The following is a 16,692-nucleotide window of genomic DNA, read 5'->3' on the forward strand; positions in this document are numbered from 1 at the left end:
CTAGGTACCAGCTTGGGTCTATGAAAAGGAGTCTAAATAGTAATTGTATCTAAAAAAAAAAAATGAGTTTACACTAGTGGACCAGGAGACTGTGGGATACCTAATTCATATTGATTTAGCCAGATATCTGAGTAAAGTTTTCAGATCCCTGTGGAACTAGGTAAAGAAATGTAGTCTGATAGTGCAGTTAGATGAATTTGATGAGTGGAGTGATAGCAGCCTCTCAAGGATTACACATAGCTTTCAAGCACTATATTTTATCTTCTCATATTCATCCATATTAGATTCATCCAAACATTAGATACAGAGATAGAAATTCTACTAATCCAATTTTCAACATAGAAAACGAAGAGAGATGGTTATATACACCAATTGACAAAATCATCAAAGAAAGCAGAACCTGCTGGAGCACGCACCCAACCCAAAAATGTAAAATGCAGTGAAGTGTAAACAAGGTATTTTATGTTGAGTTCAACTGCAGAAACACAGAATGGAAAAGAGTAGGCTTAACGGCTTCTCCCCTTAATTAGGGGAGAAAAGTTGTTGGGGTTTGTGAACTAACAGTATGATATGGTTGTAGAACATATACCCAGTGCAAATGTAATTTTCAATTGTATTTGTAAAGGAATTGTATCCAAATTAAGGGTTGTAATATTGCACCATTATGTTGACAAGTCTACGTCTGGATTATAGCAAGCTCTTCTGGGAAAGACATTGACAGAAAGGAGCCATATCCAGAGAATGGTGATCAGGAAATATAATTTATTAATTTCTTTGATGCCTAGGTTCTTTATTTCAGTATGTGTAATGAACTGTAAGGAATAAAGTCTACCATAGTATATTCTCAAGGAGCTTATTTCGTGTCATTCCAAGCAGAGTGCATAGCACCTAAATACTTGGGTAAAATCCACTCCTCCCAGTCTGTTGAGCTTGAGTGATTTGGCTTAACGGTGATAATTCTTTCATTGAAAATGTATATTGGTTTCTGAATGCTAAGTTAAATTTTATATTCTACATTACTAATTTATTCAGCCATTGGGTGTCAGCGCTGTTTCATGTAAATCATAAGCAATTTTCTACTTCTATCATGGGGATGAGCAAAAAAGGTTTTAGATGGAGACAGGAAAGGTTCCTAATTTATTTAAAAGTAAAAGTAGATAGTTAAAAAAAAAGTATTCCCCAAATTGAGGATTTGTTTCCTATGCCAAAAAAAGTGTGTGTATGCATGTACACACACTACCGTGATTAATGACCGTATATATGGCTCATTAATTATGTTATGGGGTTTACAGCCTAAAAATGTTGTTTTTCATAGTCTGCTGAATTAGATATTATTTATTGATAAAATCTAAATACAAGAGACCATATATCAAGCTACAAATCTTAAAAACATAGCTGGTACAGAGAGAATACAAGTAAATTTTACACATGCATTTCATTTTTGGTTTTGAAATCTACTTCTGTAAATTATGGAAAAGTCACTGTGAAAATTTTTATTCCCATCCTTTCTTCTAATGCCCAGCACCTGGCCCACATAGCCACCACGAAAATACTGTTAAATGACTAAGAATAACTAGAGCTTTATTAAAGCTATTAAACTAGCTTTAATCATTGCAAACCTGTCATCTGAATGTGAATATTTGTGTCCTTGATTTGTCCTTGACACTAGAGGATTTATAAGCTCTCTTGGAAAATGAAGTGCCAGAGAGCAGAAATTAGTCAGAAGTCTGTAATAAAACCCATCCGTTTAAATGTGGCAATCTTGTTTCAGCTGGCCTTCCTCATTAGAACTTACAAATTCTACACTAGTAAAGTGAGAGAAATGATGCAAAATAGGGGGTTTTACCTCAATACCATGGGTCCTTCTTTCAATGCTAAGGCTTTTGTATATTATGAGTTCTGTTTCTGTATGTTTCACCCGATGGGTTCATGTAACAATGGAAAATCAGAGAACCTTCCCAAGAGCTAAACTTTCTTGCGAGCCTACATTCAGGCTGATGGTGGCCAACGAAAGCTAGTCATTTAAGGAGACCCAATCTGCATTAGTTTAAAGGTCTCCTTTGGGGGATCTCTGGGTGGCGCAGCGGTTTGGCGCCTGCCTTTGGCCCAGGGCGCGATCCTGGAGACCCGGGATCGAATCCCACGTCGGGCTCCCGGTGCATGGAGCCTGCTTCTCCCTCTGCCTGTGTCTCTGCCTCTCTCTCTCTCTCTCTCTCTCTGTGACTATCATAAATAAAAAAAAAATAAAAAATAAAAAAAATAAAGGTCTCCTTTGGGCCAGTGTCCAAGCAGCCTAAAGTTCAAACTCCCTCTCTGAGCTATTTCTTCTCCATGGTGTCTGGTCTTTTCTCTTTCTTTCTTCTGTAGCATCCTGGTGATAGAAAGGTCTTGCATTCTTGAGGTGTTGTGGCAGTAATGGACTTGTTACCCCCCACTTCTGCTGCTGCTTCCCATCTTCCCAGGAGTGCTGACCTCTTTTCATTTGCTGCTGAAGGAACCCCTGCTGCAGTGATTTCTGGTCACTTCTGCTGCCCTTGGGACAGATGGTCCCTTCTCATGCCTGCCCCACTCCGGGGATTCACCTCTACTTTGGCTTTCACTGGTACTGTGGATCCTCTGAACCCTGAGGGCCAGTCCTTGACTTAAGCCTTCTACCCCGTAGCTTTGCTGCATATCCTCTTACCCCTTACCATGGTGACTCCTGGCAGGCCCCTAGATCTTAACACTCAGCTACCTTCTCTGTTCGTCCTGAAAGCATGTGGAAATTCTAGGTACTCTGGTTCCATCCTAGAGCCAAGGGAGACTGCAAAGAAGAGGTGGGAAAGGGAATTGTCTTTAACCCTCTCTGCCTAAATACCCCTTAACATTATTTCTCTTCTGTGGTACAGCCACACCTGTTGCTCAAGTTCAGAATTGGAGGCCAGGTGCATGTCCTTTCCTCCATCTGCTTTATTCCCATCTTGTTCCCTGTAGATTTTCTACCCTTCCCCACTAGAAATGCTTTTCCTTCTCCTTTCGGTGTCTCCTCCCCTACCATATGAACTTGTTCTTGAGGGTGCCTCAAAATAAAAGGGTTGTAGTATGGACAGTGAACATTACTGAGAAAAGAGAATACATCAAGAGATCTTCCAAAAATATCCCCAGAGCAATTCAATAAATATTTATGGAGCAGCTATTATGTGCTGGATTATGGTGAGCAAAATAGATGAGACTCCTATCCTTAATGAGCACACAGCCTTGAGCATGAAAGATGTCTACGCAAAGGCATAGAGATATATGCATAAGGATGAGCATTGTAACATTATTTTTAGAGTCCAGTGAAATGCCCATTGATAAGGAAATGGTTAAGTAAATTATGGACCAGCCATACTATGGAATATTATGCAATAGTGAAAAAGAATTAGATAATAAGATAAATCTGTACATATTCACATAGAAGAAGAATTTATACATACTAATCTGAATATATGTTGTCTGTATATATACACACATGTGTCTGCGTGAGTATAAGTATTTTAAAAATTCATAGCCAACTATTAATCATGATTTCTCTTAGGAGGTGAGATTTGATGTAGATGGAAAGAGGGAAAGGAGGGAACTTTCACCTTAATAAACCCCTATGTTGTATATTGATTTTGTAATTTTTTAGACAGGAAAAATAAACACTGAGACTTGTTACTGGCACACAATCCAATTTACATCTTTGGAGGTTTTTTTTTTTGTTTTTTTTTTTTTTAAAGATTTTATTTATTTATTCATGAGAGAGAGAGAGGCAGGGAGGCAGAGACACAGGCAGAGGGAGAAGCAGGCTCCATGCAGGGAGCCTGACGTGGGACTCAATCCCAGGACTCCAGGATCACACCTGGAGCCAAAGGCAGACGCTCAACCACTGAGCCACCCAGGTGTCCCTCTTTGGAGTTATTTCCAAACTGTACATAGGTAAGAGGGGATGAAAGGGTGAGATAACACACTCTACTCCAGCTCACTCATCCCCTGTCCTGTGGAAGAAGGCAAAGTAGTGTACTCAGACCTTTAAACTGTCTGCACATGCAGCGTTCCTAGGACAGTGACGATGTCCCTCCATGCACACTGTCCCCTGGTGCACTCTACCTTCCCCCTGTCCCCCGCCCCTTCAGTCCTTCTGTGTTTTCAGCTCCTTTATTTCCCAAAGTCCCTGTCTGCTTGTTTTCCCAAGTTTGTCTTTTTTTTTTTTTTTTTTTAAGATTTTATTTATTTTAGAGAGGGAGAGAGCAAACGCGAGAAGGGGGAGGAGTAGAGAGAGAGGGAGAGAGATTCTGAAGCCGACTCTTCTCTGAGCACGGAGTCCCATGTGGGGCTCAATGCTGCAACCCTGAGATCACCACCTGAGTCGAAATCAAAAGTCAGACGCTTAATTGACTAAGACATCTAGGCACCTCCCAAGCTGTCATCTTTTGCCTTAGAAAACAGTAAGTCCCAAATGTCCTCCCATGTTTTTTTTTTTATTAATACTTTATTTATTTAAAGGTTTTATTTATTCATGATAGACATAGAGAGAGAGAGAGAGGCAGAGACACAGGCAGAGGGAGAAGCAGGCTCCATGCAAGGAGCCTGATGTGGGACTCGATCCCAGGACTGCAGGATCGTGCCCTGAGCCAAAGGCAGGCGCCAAACCGCTGAGCCACCAAGGGATCCCCGTCCTTCCATGTTTTAAATATTTTCACCAACTGTGGTGTGTTATAAATCAAAATTGCTATCATGCCATCCAGTTCTGCTGCTATAAGACCAATGGTTAGAGAAAGAAAAAGGTTGCCTGAGCCTCCATCATGGTTAGAGTTTGTTTTGGGGGACTATTATCCTTACCCATCTAATACTATACTATCTGCCTGGGCTGGTTTCTCTCCAGAAACACCCGTCACATCTTTCAAGATATGTATTCCCCCCACTACTGTATTTTTTTTAAAGATTTTTTATCTGTTTATTCACGAGAGACACAGAGAGAGAGCCAGAGACACAGGCAGAGGGAGAAGCAGGCTTTATTCAGGGAGCCCAATGTGGGACTCGATCTTGGGACTCCAGGATCACGCCCTGGGCCGAAAGCAGGCCCTAAACCACTGAGCCACCCAGGTGTCCCTGTACTTTTTAACTTGTTATTCTGAAAGAGCATTTGGCCCATCTCAACTTTGGGTTACACTAGAAAGTGCTCTTGGTTTAACTGTTACTAGAGGGAGCCATACCTCACCACTCCTTCCCCCATTACTGGGGCCATTTCCTGGCTGCCAGGGGCAGGGAAGAAGGCTTCCATCACATAACAGTATACTTCATGGGTGCCTTGTATGGAAATGATCATCAGTTTCATCATCAATTCTTAGATCTTAGATCACTTCTTAGCCATTCATACATAGGTATAGCTAGTATTTTTTCATTTGTTTTATATTTAACAAGATTTCTTATAAATTCAAGATAGTCTAGGTTTATTGCCTGCCTGTAGGCAAATCATTTCTCTTTGAGCCTCAGTCCCCTCATCTGTAAAATGGGGACATTAATAGGATGAACCTCATAGTGATGTTCAGAGATTAAATAAGTTAATAAAGTAAAGCATTTAGAACAGTGCCTGGCACATAATAAGTACATGATGTTATTTGTTATACTGCAAATGCCTTTCTTTATAACTTTTCCTCTTTAACTTATGTTTATTTTTCACATTTTAATTAATTATAAGTATAGATCTTCCAAGTTCTTACAATATCTGCATCATATGCACATGAATCATTCTTGTGCTTTCATCTTTTCCTCCCCCCTCTCTCCCCAGTTCTTGAAGCCCAGTACTTCCTTTTTTTTTTTTTCATCATCTTTCTAGTCTCACCCTCAAATCACTGGCTCTAGGAGCCCTCCCTGACCACATGTCTTGAGGCTAGGTGAGGTCCACCTGTCATATGCACCTTGGTTTTTGCACTGACACACTCAGGGAAAGTATAGATATTTAGTTTGTGTCTTGATTCCCCTGTAAGACCATGGCTTGCTAAGGGCAGAGACTGTGCTGACCCCTTCAATGCTATAGCTGTAGCGCCTAACCTAGAGCATGGCATAAATAGGTAACTAATATTCATTTAATGAGAAAATGCACATATAGGAAATAAGACTTAAATGGATTACTAGATTCAGTCTGCATTTCTACAGAGACCACTAAGAACATAGACATTTAGAACAATTTTTGAGAGGAAAATAAACACCTGGACAAAAGTCTGTTTCCAACTATATCAGGTCAGGCCCTATTTATTTAATGATTATTATTCTAAATGCTGCTATAGATTATCAAGCTGATAATATTAATTACTGCTTTTATGGCTTTAAGTTTAATATTGGGAACAAGATTATTTGCTTATTTACTTCAAGAAAAGCTTTGGGGTTAAGAAACATAAACAGAAATATAAATGTGCATGAATACACACATACACATACACACACACATATGTATATATATCTGAGGACATTTTAAAGTAGATATTTTGTGAAACTCACAACCTTCCCTGGCTCCTTGAGTATTTATCAGGCCTCGTTTTGAGTTTCCTTTCAATCAGAAAAAGGCTTCTGGCAACTTTATTCCTACTACAGTTGTTTCAAATAATTTTGTATAAAATAGCTAAGTATTCTTTAGCTAATCAACTAACATTACTAGAACCTTTAAAATTCATTCAATAGTTAAATTCTTTCATGTCTGCTACATTGCTACTGGTCAGCCTATTTAATTTTTTTTTTTCTGAATGTTTTAGCCACCTTAGAACAGAACAGCTTTCAAACACAGCTACATAGTGGTTTGTACACAGCAAGTGAAATAAATCCTTTGCACTAGAAAGTCAAGCTTTAAAAAAGAAAATAAACTGAGATCTAAGTCCTGGGGGAAAGAACCCAACCCAGCCATGATAGCTGTAAATAATATCTGAAGCATCCCCAGCTGGGAAGCATATATTCAGAAATTAATTCTCTTTATCTGCACAGCAAGTGCCAGTTGGTTAGGAAGGAACTCTATGAGTCACTGCATCTCATAGCAGCTTCTCTCTTCTGTTTTGTGTTTCTGTTAAGATATAAAAGGTTGTATTTCATTCACTTAACGTTGGTTAAGTCCATAATATTTAATCCAATCAGAAAACATAATCACAGTAAGCTTGAAACCACGCATTATAGATTACCTCTAAATATAGTGAAATTTTCCTTTTGCAGATGCAAGTATTGGCATTATGATGAAAACCTGCTGACTTCCAGTGTTGTCATCGTCTTCCATAACGAAGGATGGTCAACCCTCATGAGAACAGTCCACAGTGTAATTAAAAGGACTCCGAGGAAATATTTAGCAGAAATTGTGTTAATTGATGATTTCAGTAATAAAGGTAATGGTTATGGAAAATTGCCATTTTGTCTATGAAAAAGTTAATTATGAACAATTACAGAATGTAATTTTAAAACAATTAGCCTTTAAAAATTAATAATTAGCATCTATTGATAGCATCTGTTATCAGAAGTTGGCACTATGCCAAGCATTGTATATGAATTATTTCGTTTAATTCTAAAACAGTCCTTGAGCCTGGTGTTGATATTATCTTTATTTTACACCTGAGGCTCAGAGATGTTAAATAACTCGCCAAACATCACAGAGTAAGTAGTTAACAGATGGATCCAAATCTAGAGGCTCATAAATCTGTGTATTTAACTACCATCTTACACTATGTCATTCTTTGCGCCTTGGATTTTGCAAAAATTTGGTCATGGAGATAATTTATTGAAAGACCAAAAAAATGCAATTGTCTATATAGTGTAATACCACCCGATGGTCCATCTATGGTTGTCAACTGAAATCTATATACCTATTTAATAGCCCATATTTTGCCCTTCAATAATGATGCAAATACTGAATTTGACCAGAAACTGAGGACCATTGTTATTTATAATAGAAAGTACCTACTAAAGCTTATTTTGTTCTATATTTGATTTAATATGTTGAATAAAAGGAAATTGTGTTGTATTTTTTTTTCTTTTTAAGGAGTCAGCTGTTATAACATTTAGAGAGGTATTGGTTAGTCTTGGCTCAACTTGGCAAGAAAGAGATTGAGCAGTGGTTTTCCAGATAAGTGGGTTTTTTAAATTAACATTTTTTTCTTTAAGTAAATCCATTATTGTAAGCTGAATGTATCTTCTTAATGGCACAAGTATTAGAAGATAGATAATCCTACAGTTCAGACCCCATATCAGCATGCTAAGTTAAAAATGTAGTTATGCTGCTGACACCCAGATGTGGATGTTTCCTAACTCCTTTTTGTTTGTCATAAAAAACTGAATTGAATTCTTTGGAAAATTGACCAAAGAGCTCAGGCTACTCAATAACGACAGAATATTTGCTTTTTTGGCAAATAAGTTTTGCAGAGAATTTTTGTGTAAGAATAGTGATACCACTGAATATACATGCTAGAGATGAAGACAGAACATGAGTAGCATGAAAATACCATTCAGAACAGCTTTACAAAAGCTTTCTCCAAAACTTAATTTGTAACTCTTGAGGTCTAGATAAACCTCTGCTGTTTTGGCAAGGACGTGACTAGAATCTTGATCTCCGTGCTAACATATGTTAGTAAGAAATAGCAATATGGCCTGGGTTTTTTTTTTTTTTTCATAATCTTTGAACAACTAATCACTTTTTTCAAATAATCACTTTTAATTATGGTAAAGAACATAAACTTTAAACTTTTTAGTCCTGTCAAATGCCCTTTAACTCAGACATCTTACTTTGGTTGTAATTTTCTGTGACAGGAGTGTTTTAATTAAGAATACTATTCCTGGGCAGCCCCAGTGGCTCAGCAGTTCAGTGCTGCCTTTAGCCCAGGGCCTGATCTTGCAGACCTGGGATCAAGTCCCATGTCGGGTTTCCCTGCATGGAGCCTGCCTCTCCCTCTGCCTGTGTCTCTGCCTCCCTCTGTGTGTCTCTCATGAATAAATAAATAAAATCTTAAAAAAAAAAAAAAGTACTATTCCTGGGGTGCCTGGGTGGCTCAGGGTCCTGGGATTGAGCCCTTCATCGGGCTCCCTGCTTATCAGGGAGCCTGCTTCTCCCTCTGCCTGCTTGTGCTCTCTCTCTCTCTCTCTCTCTTTCCCTCTCTCCCTCTCTCCCTCTCTCCGTCTCCCTCCCCCTCTTTGTCAAATCAATAAATAAAATCTTAAAAAAAATATTCCTGTCTCAAGATAAATATTTGAAAATATGTTTTAAAGTGATACTGTTGATACCAACTATATTTGAGATTTAGGAAACCTACATCTACAAAAACAACTGAGAAATCTCATGTATGTGATTATGCTGTTTTTAAGAAGCCCTATGTTATTAATGCAAGTAGGAGCTTAGTATATCCTTAAAAAAAAAAAAAAAAAAAAAACTAAAGATACATTAAAAATGTGTTTCCCATCCTAAAATAACTGCTTGGCTTCAGAAAAGGAGAACAAAATTTTGGACCTGTTTTTGTCCATCTTTCATTTTTTTGTGATCAACGTTCCTGTTGCTACAAACCTCTAATATTCAGCCTTTTAACACATTTTAATAGTAATCAAGTGCAAGGCCCACTCAACTTCCAGAGCTCAGAGAGGCATGTGTTGGGGCTGCCCATGATTAGAAGAACAGAAAGTCTTTAACTTTCCCAATTTCAAAACCACCTTAAGATATGTCAGTCCTGTCCTGTGAGTGAAAACTTGGTTTGTTTTTTTCCCATATATTCAGAAATTGAAAATTTGAGTTATAATTTTTCTTTTAATGACAAAATACTAATATAAAAACTTGCAAAGGAGCTCGCTGCTCCCAATACTTGGGTTTCTGGAAAATACAGTTTTCTCTCTAAACAAAGTGTGGGAAACAGAGCACACTCCTCCATGCCTGTCATCAGCCAGCGGAGGCTAAGTGGGACCAAGGGAAAATAGGACTCCACGCTCTCAGTGTATGCAGTTCTCCGGTTTATACTATGTGTTTTCTGTGGCTGAGCCTCGGCTCTGCCCCACATCTTCATTGCAGGGCAGCCCAATCTCCTACATTGCTGGCTTTGTGCAGAGGAAGAGGTAATGGTGAAGCACCAGTGGGATTTTAACACTGCTGCTCCCAAGTGCCTCATGTCATTTTGTCCTCTCATTGACCAGGGCAAGGCACATGGTCTAGCCTGCCCTCATGGGGTTGGAGTGAAGAATTATTCTCCAGGGAGGGGCGAATATTTTGAACGTTATTAGAGTCGACCACAGTGTGAGATCCCAAAGAAGCCAGAAGTCATTTGATCAACCAATAAATCTTTTGGACCACATGAACTAAAAATCTGAATTTGAAGAAGAGGCCATCAACTCATTTCTGGCCATAACAATTTATTTTAGATTTATTTAGATTGCATAGCCAAAAGAGCACTGAGATACTATTCAGAAGGGCCTTTTAAAAAGTAATTTAGGATTGGGGCACCTGGGTGCCTCGGTTGAGCATCTGACTCTTGATTTTGGCTCAGGTCATGATCTCAGGGTTGTGAAATCAAGCCCCACATCAGCTCCCCATCAGCGGGAAGTTTGCTTGAAATTCTTTCTCCTCTCCCTCAGCCCCTCCCCCTACTTTCTCTCTCTCTCTCTCTCATCCTCTCTCTCTCTCTCTCTCATAGAAATAAAGTCTTAAAAAATAATTTGGATTGTACTGAGCTGAGAAAAATGAGAAAGTAAGACTTAAAAACAAAAAAATCACTTAAATTGAAGGGAAAAGTACCTAGATTTTCTGGGGAAAAATATAATTTCAGCATGCGAATTTTATTTGTAATACTCATTCAAATTAGATGCCAAAATAGAAAAAGGTAATTTTTTTCTTCTCAATTTTGAATACCAATGTGTAGGTGTATTGCTAATTATAAGCTCCCTAAAAATGAGTCAGGTATTAAGTGCACAGCCTGATTTGACCACTTAACCACCAGCACATCATGAAATATAGCTTCTGGGTCCCTGGATGGTGCATTTGGTTCAGCTTCTGACTCTTGGTTTCAGCTCAGGTCATGATCTCAAGGTGGTGAGATCGAGCCTCGCATTAGGGTCTGTGCTTAGAGTGGAGTCTGCTTAAGTTTCTCTCTCTCTGCCCCTTCTTCTCCCCCCACCCTGGCCTCTCTCTCAAGTAAATAAACCTTTAAAAAATAAGTAAATAAATATAGCTTCTTTGTTGTTTATATATTCATGGGTCAATATTTTAAACAACTTAAAATAATTTTTGTGTCCCCAGGAAACCTCTTTAGAGATCCAAGAGCAAATTGTGGCTGTGACGGGCCACTTTCAAGGGCTCATTGTGACACAAACAAAAACTATTCTCTAGCTACTGGGAAACCAAGGTTTGAAACTTTGGCAAATGTGTCTCATTTTTTTGTTTGCTTGTTTGTTTTTGTTAAAGATTATTTATTTGACAGAGAGAGTACAAGCAGGGAGAGCAGCAGGCAAAGGCAGAGGCTCAGTCCCAGGACCGTGAGATCATGACCTGAGCTAAAGGCAGACACTTAACCAACTGAGCCACCCAGCACCCCGTGTCTTGTTTTTATAGCAGTTTCCTCTACCAGATAGCAATATATACATGTATATTTATTAATCATATATAAATCAGTATTATATTTAAATACATATACATATATGATACATATTTTATAAACCTCTATATACACATACATATATACATACATGCATTTGTCGATACCAAAAATACAGAGAAAATTGGATCCTTTCATTCTTATTTGCCAACTTAATGGGAACTATATTTATAATACCAAGACTGCAACCTTCAACACTGATTATAGCTGGAGGAAGATGGCCCAGAAACAAATGTTAACCTATACTTTATGTAGATTCCAATAAAGTCATATAATGTTATTTATAGTCCGTGTATCTTCAGAAATCTGGAGCCATTACTTCTGCCGAAGCAAACAAAATGTTTGCCTTAAAGCTTTGATACGACATTAAATATGTGAATTAAAAAAAAAAGATTTCATGTCACCTGGCCTAGTCATAATATATCTAATGTTTGGAGAGATGTTTGATCACTTTCAGGCTCACCAGTTCTCTGTAGGCATATTAAGTTCAAAAATTCACTCAAGTAATATACTTTGCCTTACTTCCCTATAAACATTCAGTCTGTTTAAAATTGACTGCCCAAAGTACCTGTTGCCTATTCCTGTTTCTTGAGAAAAATAGTAGTATAAGTAGTTGGTCTACATAAATAAAATTTATAATGTTGATTGAATATTTTTTATTCATAGAACACTTAAAAGAAAAACTAGATGACTACATTAAGCTGTGGAATGGCTTGGTGAAGGTATTTCGAAATGAGAGAAGGGAAGGTCTGATTCAAGCACGAAGTATTGGTGCTCAGAAAGCCAAACTTGGACAGGTAGGAAACACTGGAAATTTACAATGTCAACACCTTGGATTTGGTAACCGAATGATCATACACGTTTTTAAGTACTCTTTAGATTCCTTTTTTTAATTAATGAAAATGCTGGCTTTATTAAATGGTTAACTTATGTCAGAACTGACTCTTGTGCTGATTTATAGTAGCATCTAATTTTAAATTGTGTGTGGTATACAGTGTGCCATATATGAGGAGTGCTCTTTCACCCTGCCTGTTTTTTCTTTTAAGGTTTTGATATACCTTGATGCCCACTGTGAGGTGGCGGTTAACTGGTATGCACCACTTGTAGCTCCCATATCTAAGGACAGGTAACGTTACCTTGCTTTTTTTTTTTTTTTTCTTTCCTGGGTGAAAAGTAAACCTTGCCCTAGAGGGACAAATACAATTTTCATTCTTCAGATTCCAGTTCAAGCTTTGTGCTTTAATCGTTAGCATTCAGCTAGTTGTTTCCTGGGGTGGAGCTAGACTGATAAATTTGGGTTGATCCAGACGCAGGCAGTCAGGCATTTGGGATGAACCTAGGGTGTCTCACTCCAGAGTTGTCTTATGGTTGGGATATTGAACAGACATCCTCTAGCTCCAAAAGTTTTCTCCAAAAGTAACAAGCAATTTTGCTCCCTCTACACTGTAGTAACAATTCTAAATACTTGAAGAGACATGCTTTGAAATTTTACCTATTGGTCCTTTATGCCCTTTTGAATTATTACTTCAGATAAAAAGGACCAGTTGTGACACGTGTCAGGGTTTTGGGTTCCTATAGAAACTTTAAGGTTTAGAAATAGACAACTAGTCCATGGAAATGTGGCCATCACCATTACATTTACAAAAATGTCTAAACAATAGAAAGCTTTTGGTCCAGAATTCTATTTCGGAATCAAGGGAAATAAAACATGTCCTTGTGAATGACATGAGTCAAAGGGAGAGCTTGGGGGGTTTCAGTCTTCGGAAGATTTAGTATGAAGGCCTATCATAAACATTTTTCACATGCTGATTTAATCCTCATGGCAACCCTGAAAGATAGATATTATTAGCTCCGTCATACCGAAAAGGATATTAAAGCCTAGAGAAGTGAATTGATTTGCCCCAAACAGCTAATAAACTATCAAACTGAGACACTTCACACTATTTCTTTAGAAATCTGAGACTCATGAGAAGTAAAGAAAGAGAACACACCCTCACCTCTCCAGATGAAAGCTAGTGGTCTTCAGGCATGATGAGGAAGTGGTTTTTCAGAGAGTCCTGTGGGAATCCCACACGTATCCCCCAGTGACCCCCACCCCCACGGTCCCCTGGGAATCTACTGGTTGCAGAGAATAAAGCACTTATCTCAATTCCACTTCCCCCTATCAGAATTCTAAGCCCTGTAGGTTTTTCTCTTCTCCTTGGTTTCTAAATATCTGAAAAGCACCTTAACATGGTTATGAAAAGCTGCAATCTCTATTTCAGGAAATGCATTTTAAAATCCTGTCTGATAAGATGAGCATTAAAACAAGCTGGGTGCCAAAATTATCTTTGTTTTTTTGTTTTGTTTTGTTTTGTTTTGTTTTTTCAAAATTATTTTTGCAGAGTTTATCCTTAACCTAATTGGTCATAGAGTAGTACTAGCATTTTATGAAGCCCAAATACAAGGTATTTTTTGACTTCGAGTTCTCAGGCCATTACTTAAGTTCTTCAGCAGGTTTTGAGGGAATTTTTTCTTTTTTTTTTTTTCTTTTTAAAAAAAGCAGGAATACAACACAGTACTTTGTGTGTGTGTGTGCAATGAAAGCTGTTTGTTGCAATAAAAGAAGTAGGAAAAGAAGATCAAGTAAAGGAACAGAAACAGATTTTCATTAATAACTTTTTCCAAAGGAATAGAAAGCAACAGGGTTAGGAGAACCTCTAAGAATGTAGCGGGTATTATTTCTGTACACACACACTTGCTCATACACATTCACATCCACAACCACACTCAGATTCTCACCATGTTCATACTCACATTACACTCAGATACACACAGTCTCACGTTCACACATTTACACACGTACATTCTCATGCTCATTCATACTCACATTTATACACTCCTATTTATGCTCATTCACACTCACACATTCATACTCATTTTTTTTAAGGGAGGAATAAGGAGGGAAAATAACAGGCAGGAAAATCTCGTAAATAGTGCAAAATTACCAAGAAAAGCTGTCTGTAGGACAAAACTAAAAATGAGAAAGCACTATTAAGTTCAAAGACATGGCTCTTTGTCCCTGACCTCTGTCTGTAAGCTGAGGGAAAAGTCTCCTGTGTCCTCCTCTTACAAAAAAGGGCTCCTTGGCTTTTGAAAACATTCATTTACTTCTTTTTCCCCATTAGGTATTAAAGTCTCCTGATGGAAAAAGAAAATCAACAATAAAAAGAGATAATATGGTTAGGCATACTAAACTAGTCAGTTTTGGGTTCTTAAATGCTTTTTCATTTTCTGTAAATGTTTCAGAACTACATGTACTGTGCCTCTAATAGATTACATAGATGGGAATGATTATTCCATTGAACCACAGCAAGGTGGGGATGAAGATGGTTTTGCCAGAGGGGCCTGGGACTGGAGTTTACTATGGAAACGTATTCCTCTAAGCTACAAGGAAAAGGCCAAAAGAAAACATAAAACTGAACCTTATCGGTAAAGATTATTACTTCATTTTCTTATGTGGAATGTCTATCTAAGTACTTTTTTTTTCCTTCCCCATGTACTTGTATAAATATGTGGGTTCACACATACCCTTCCATTTCATCTTTGCTGCCATCATCAACCCAACACAGAACCATTTGCACTGTGCCGATTATAGATGTCATAAATGGCAACACATATGAAATTATACCCCAAGGGGGTGGTGATGAAGATGGGTATGCCCGAGGAGCATGGGATTGGAGTATGCTCTGGAAACGGGTGCCTCTGACCCCTCGAGAGAAGAGAATGAGAAAGACAAAAACTGAACCATATCGGTAATCACTAAATCACTTACGTTTTTCTTTTCTGCTAACATATTAACCTCTTGCCAAGCTAAAAAATGTGTTATTAAAACTATAGATGCTGTCACAGATTCTGTAAGAGTTTCCTTTGCATTCATTGCAAGATATGAATTCATGTGCGCTCCTTTGTAATTGCTTTTTCCCTAAATGCAAGCTCCATTTGGCATGGGGTGGGGGGTACACGGGGGTCTGGGGGAAGGTTATATGGCATTGGTTTCAAATACGAGTGAAAGAAATCTTTGCCCTCTTGTCCTACTAGACTAGAGATCACATTTTATTCTTTTGACCATAACTTCATTCTGTAAATTTAAAATGCATAAATTATTTCTAATCCACGTTCTATGTCCATTTCGATCCTTTGGCTATAGTGTTAACAATAAAAGGCAAATGGCAGGATATTTCTTGTCTTTTCTTCTTTTTGTTTTGTATTCTAACTCATAAGTACTAATTTTGTACCGGTTAAGTCTGATGCATAAAAATCCATGACTTTGAAAAATCTTACATAGAATCCTTATTACTTTCTTCTCAGAAGAGTATTTGATTAAAAGGCAACTATATTTCAGATCGGCTTTTGTCCTTTCTTATAGGACCAATAGAACAGTTTATGCTACTCTATTCTTTTGGTCGTTTAATTGAAACATTTACTGTCTTTTCAAGAGTGACTCCAAGTGATATTGTTTGTCTTATGTTAGTATAGCTTCTAATATGTCTAATTTGTTCTGATCTTACGGTTCTGCTTTTGGTCTCTCTCTCTTTCTTATACTATTGATGTGTTAGAACTCTGTTTTGGGAAGATGTTTCCAATGTCGTGCAAATGCTGGCGGGATATGGGCATTTCATGATATCCAGATAGTAAGATGGCAAACATAAGGAAATTACAGAATTTTAAGCTTTGACACTTTCCAAATTTCCCTTTGAAGTTCTTTTTTTGAAACAGTCCAGGAGGGGGCGCCTGGGTGGCTCAGTGGTTGAGCTCTGCCTTTGGCTCAGGGCGTGATCCCAGGGTCCTGTTATCAAGTCCTGCACCCAGCTCCCCGCAGAGAGCCTGCTTCTCCCTCTGCCTATGTCCTTGCCCCTCCCTCTGAATCTCTCGTGAATAAATAAATAAAATCTTAAAAAAAAAAAAAAAAAAAGAAAAGAAAAGAAACAGTCCAGGAACTTACTGCTTACTTACTTGATTTACTGAGTACTTCAGGGCATAAAAAATAAAGGGCAATGGTTTTATTTGTATTTCTGCCAATTCCATGGGTTTGGTTAGTAAAGCAATTTTT

At 38.1% G+C, this 16,692-nt stretch overlaps 1 protein-coding gene across 6 annotated transcripts in view; it reads left to right on the forward strand.

Moving 5' to 3' along the window:
• Window positions 1-16,692, forward strand: part of GALNT7 (polypeptide N-acetylgalactosaminyltransferase 7) — a 136,131-nt gene that overhangs the window by 99,169 nt on the left and 20,270 nt on the right. For 5 of the 6 annotated variants that reach the window (XM_025462861.3, XM_049101069.1, XM_049101070.1 and 2 more), the window contains 4 exons: window positions 7,201-7,367; window positions 12,267-12,397; window positions 12,647-12,726; window positions 15,212-15,394. In XM_025462861.3, coding sequence (XP_025318646.1) covers window positions 7,201-7,367; window positions 12,267-12,397; window positions 12,647-12,726; window positions 15,212-15,394 — 561 coding nt within the window. Of the gene's footprint in view, window positions 1-7,200; window positions 7,368-12,266; window positions 12,398-12,646; window positions 12,727-14,888; window positions 15,072-15,211; window positions 15,395-16,692 lie in introns of all 6 variants that reach the window. The other variant, XM_025462862.3, reaches the window with a different exon arrangement.

Source organism: Canis lupus, chromosome 25 (assembly GCF_003254725.2).
Source record: "Canis lupus dingo isolate Sandy chromosome 25, ASM325472v2, whole genome shotgun sequence".
NCBI classification, from domain to species: Eukaryota; Metazoa; Chordata; class Mammalia; order Carnivora; family Canidae; genus Canis; species Canis lupus.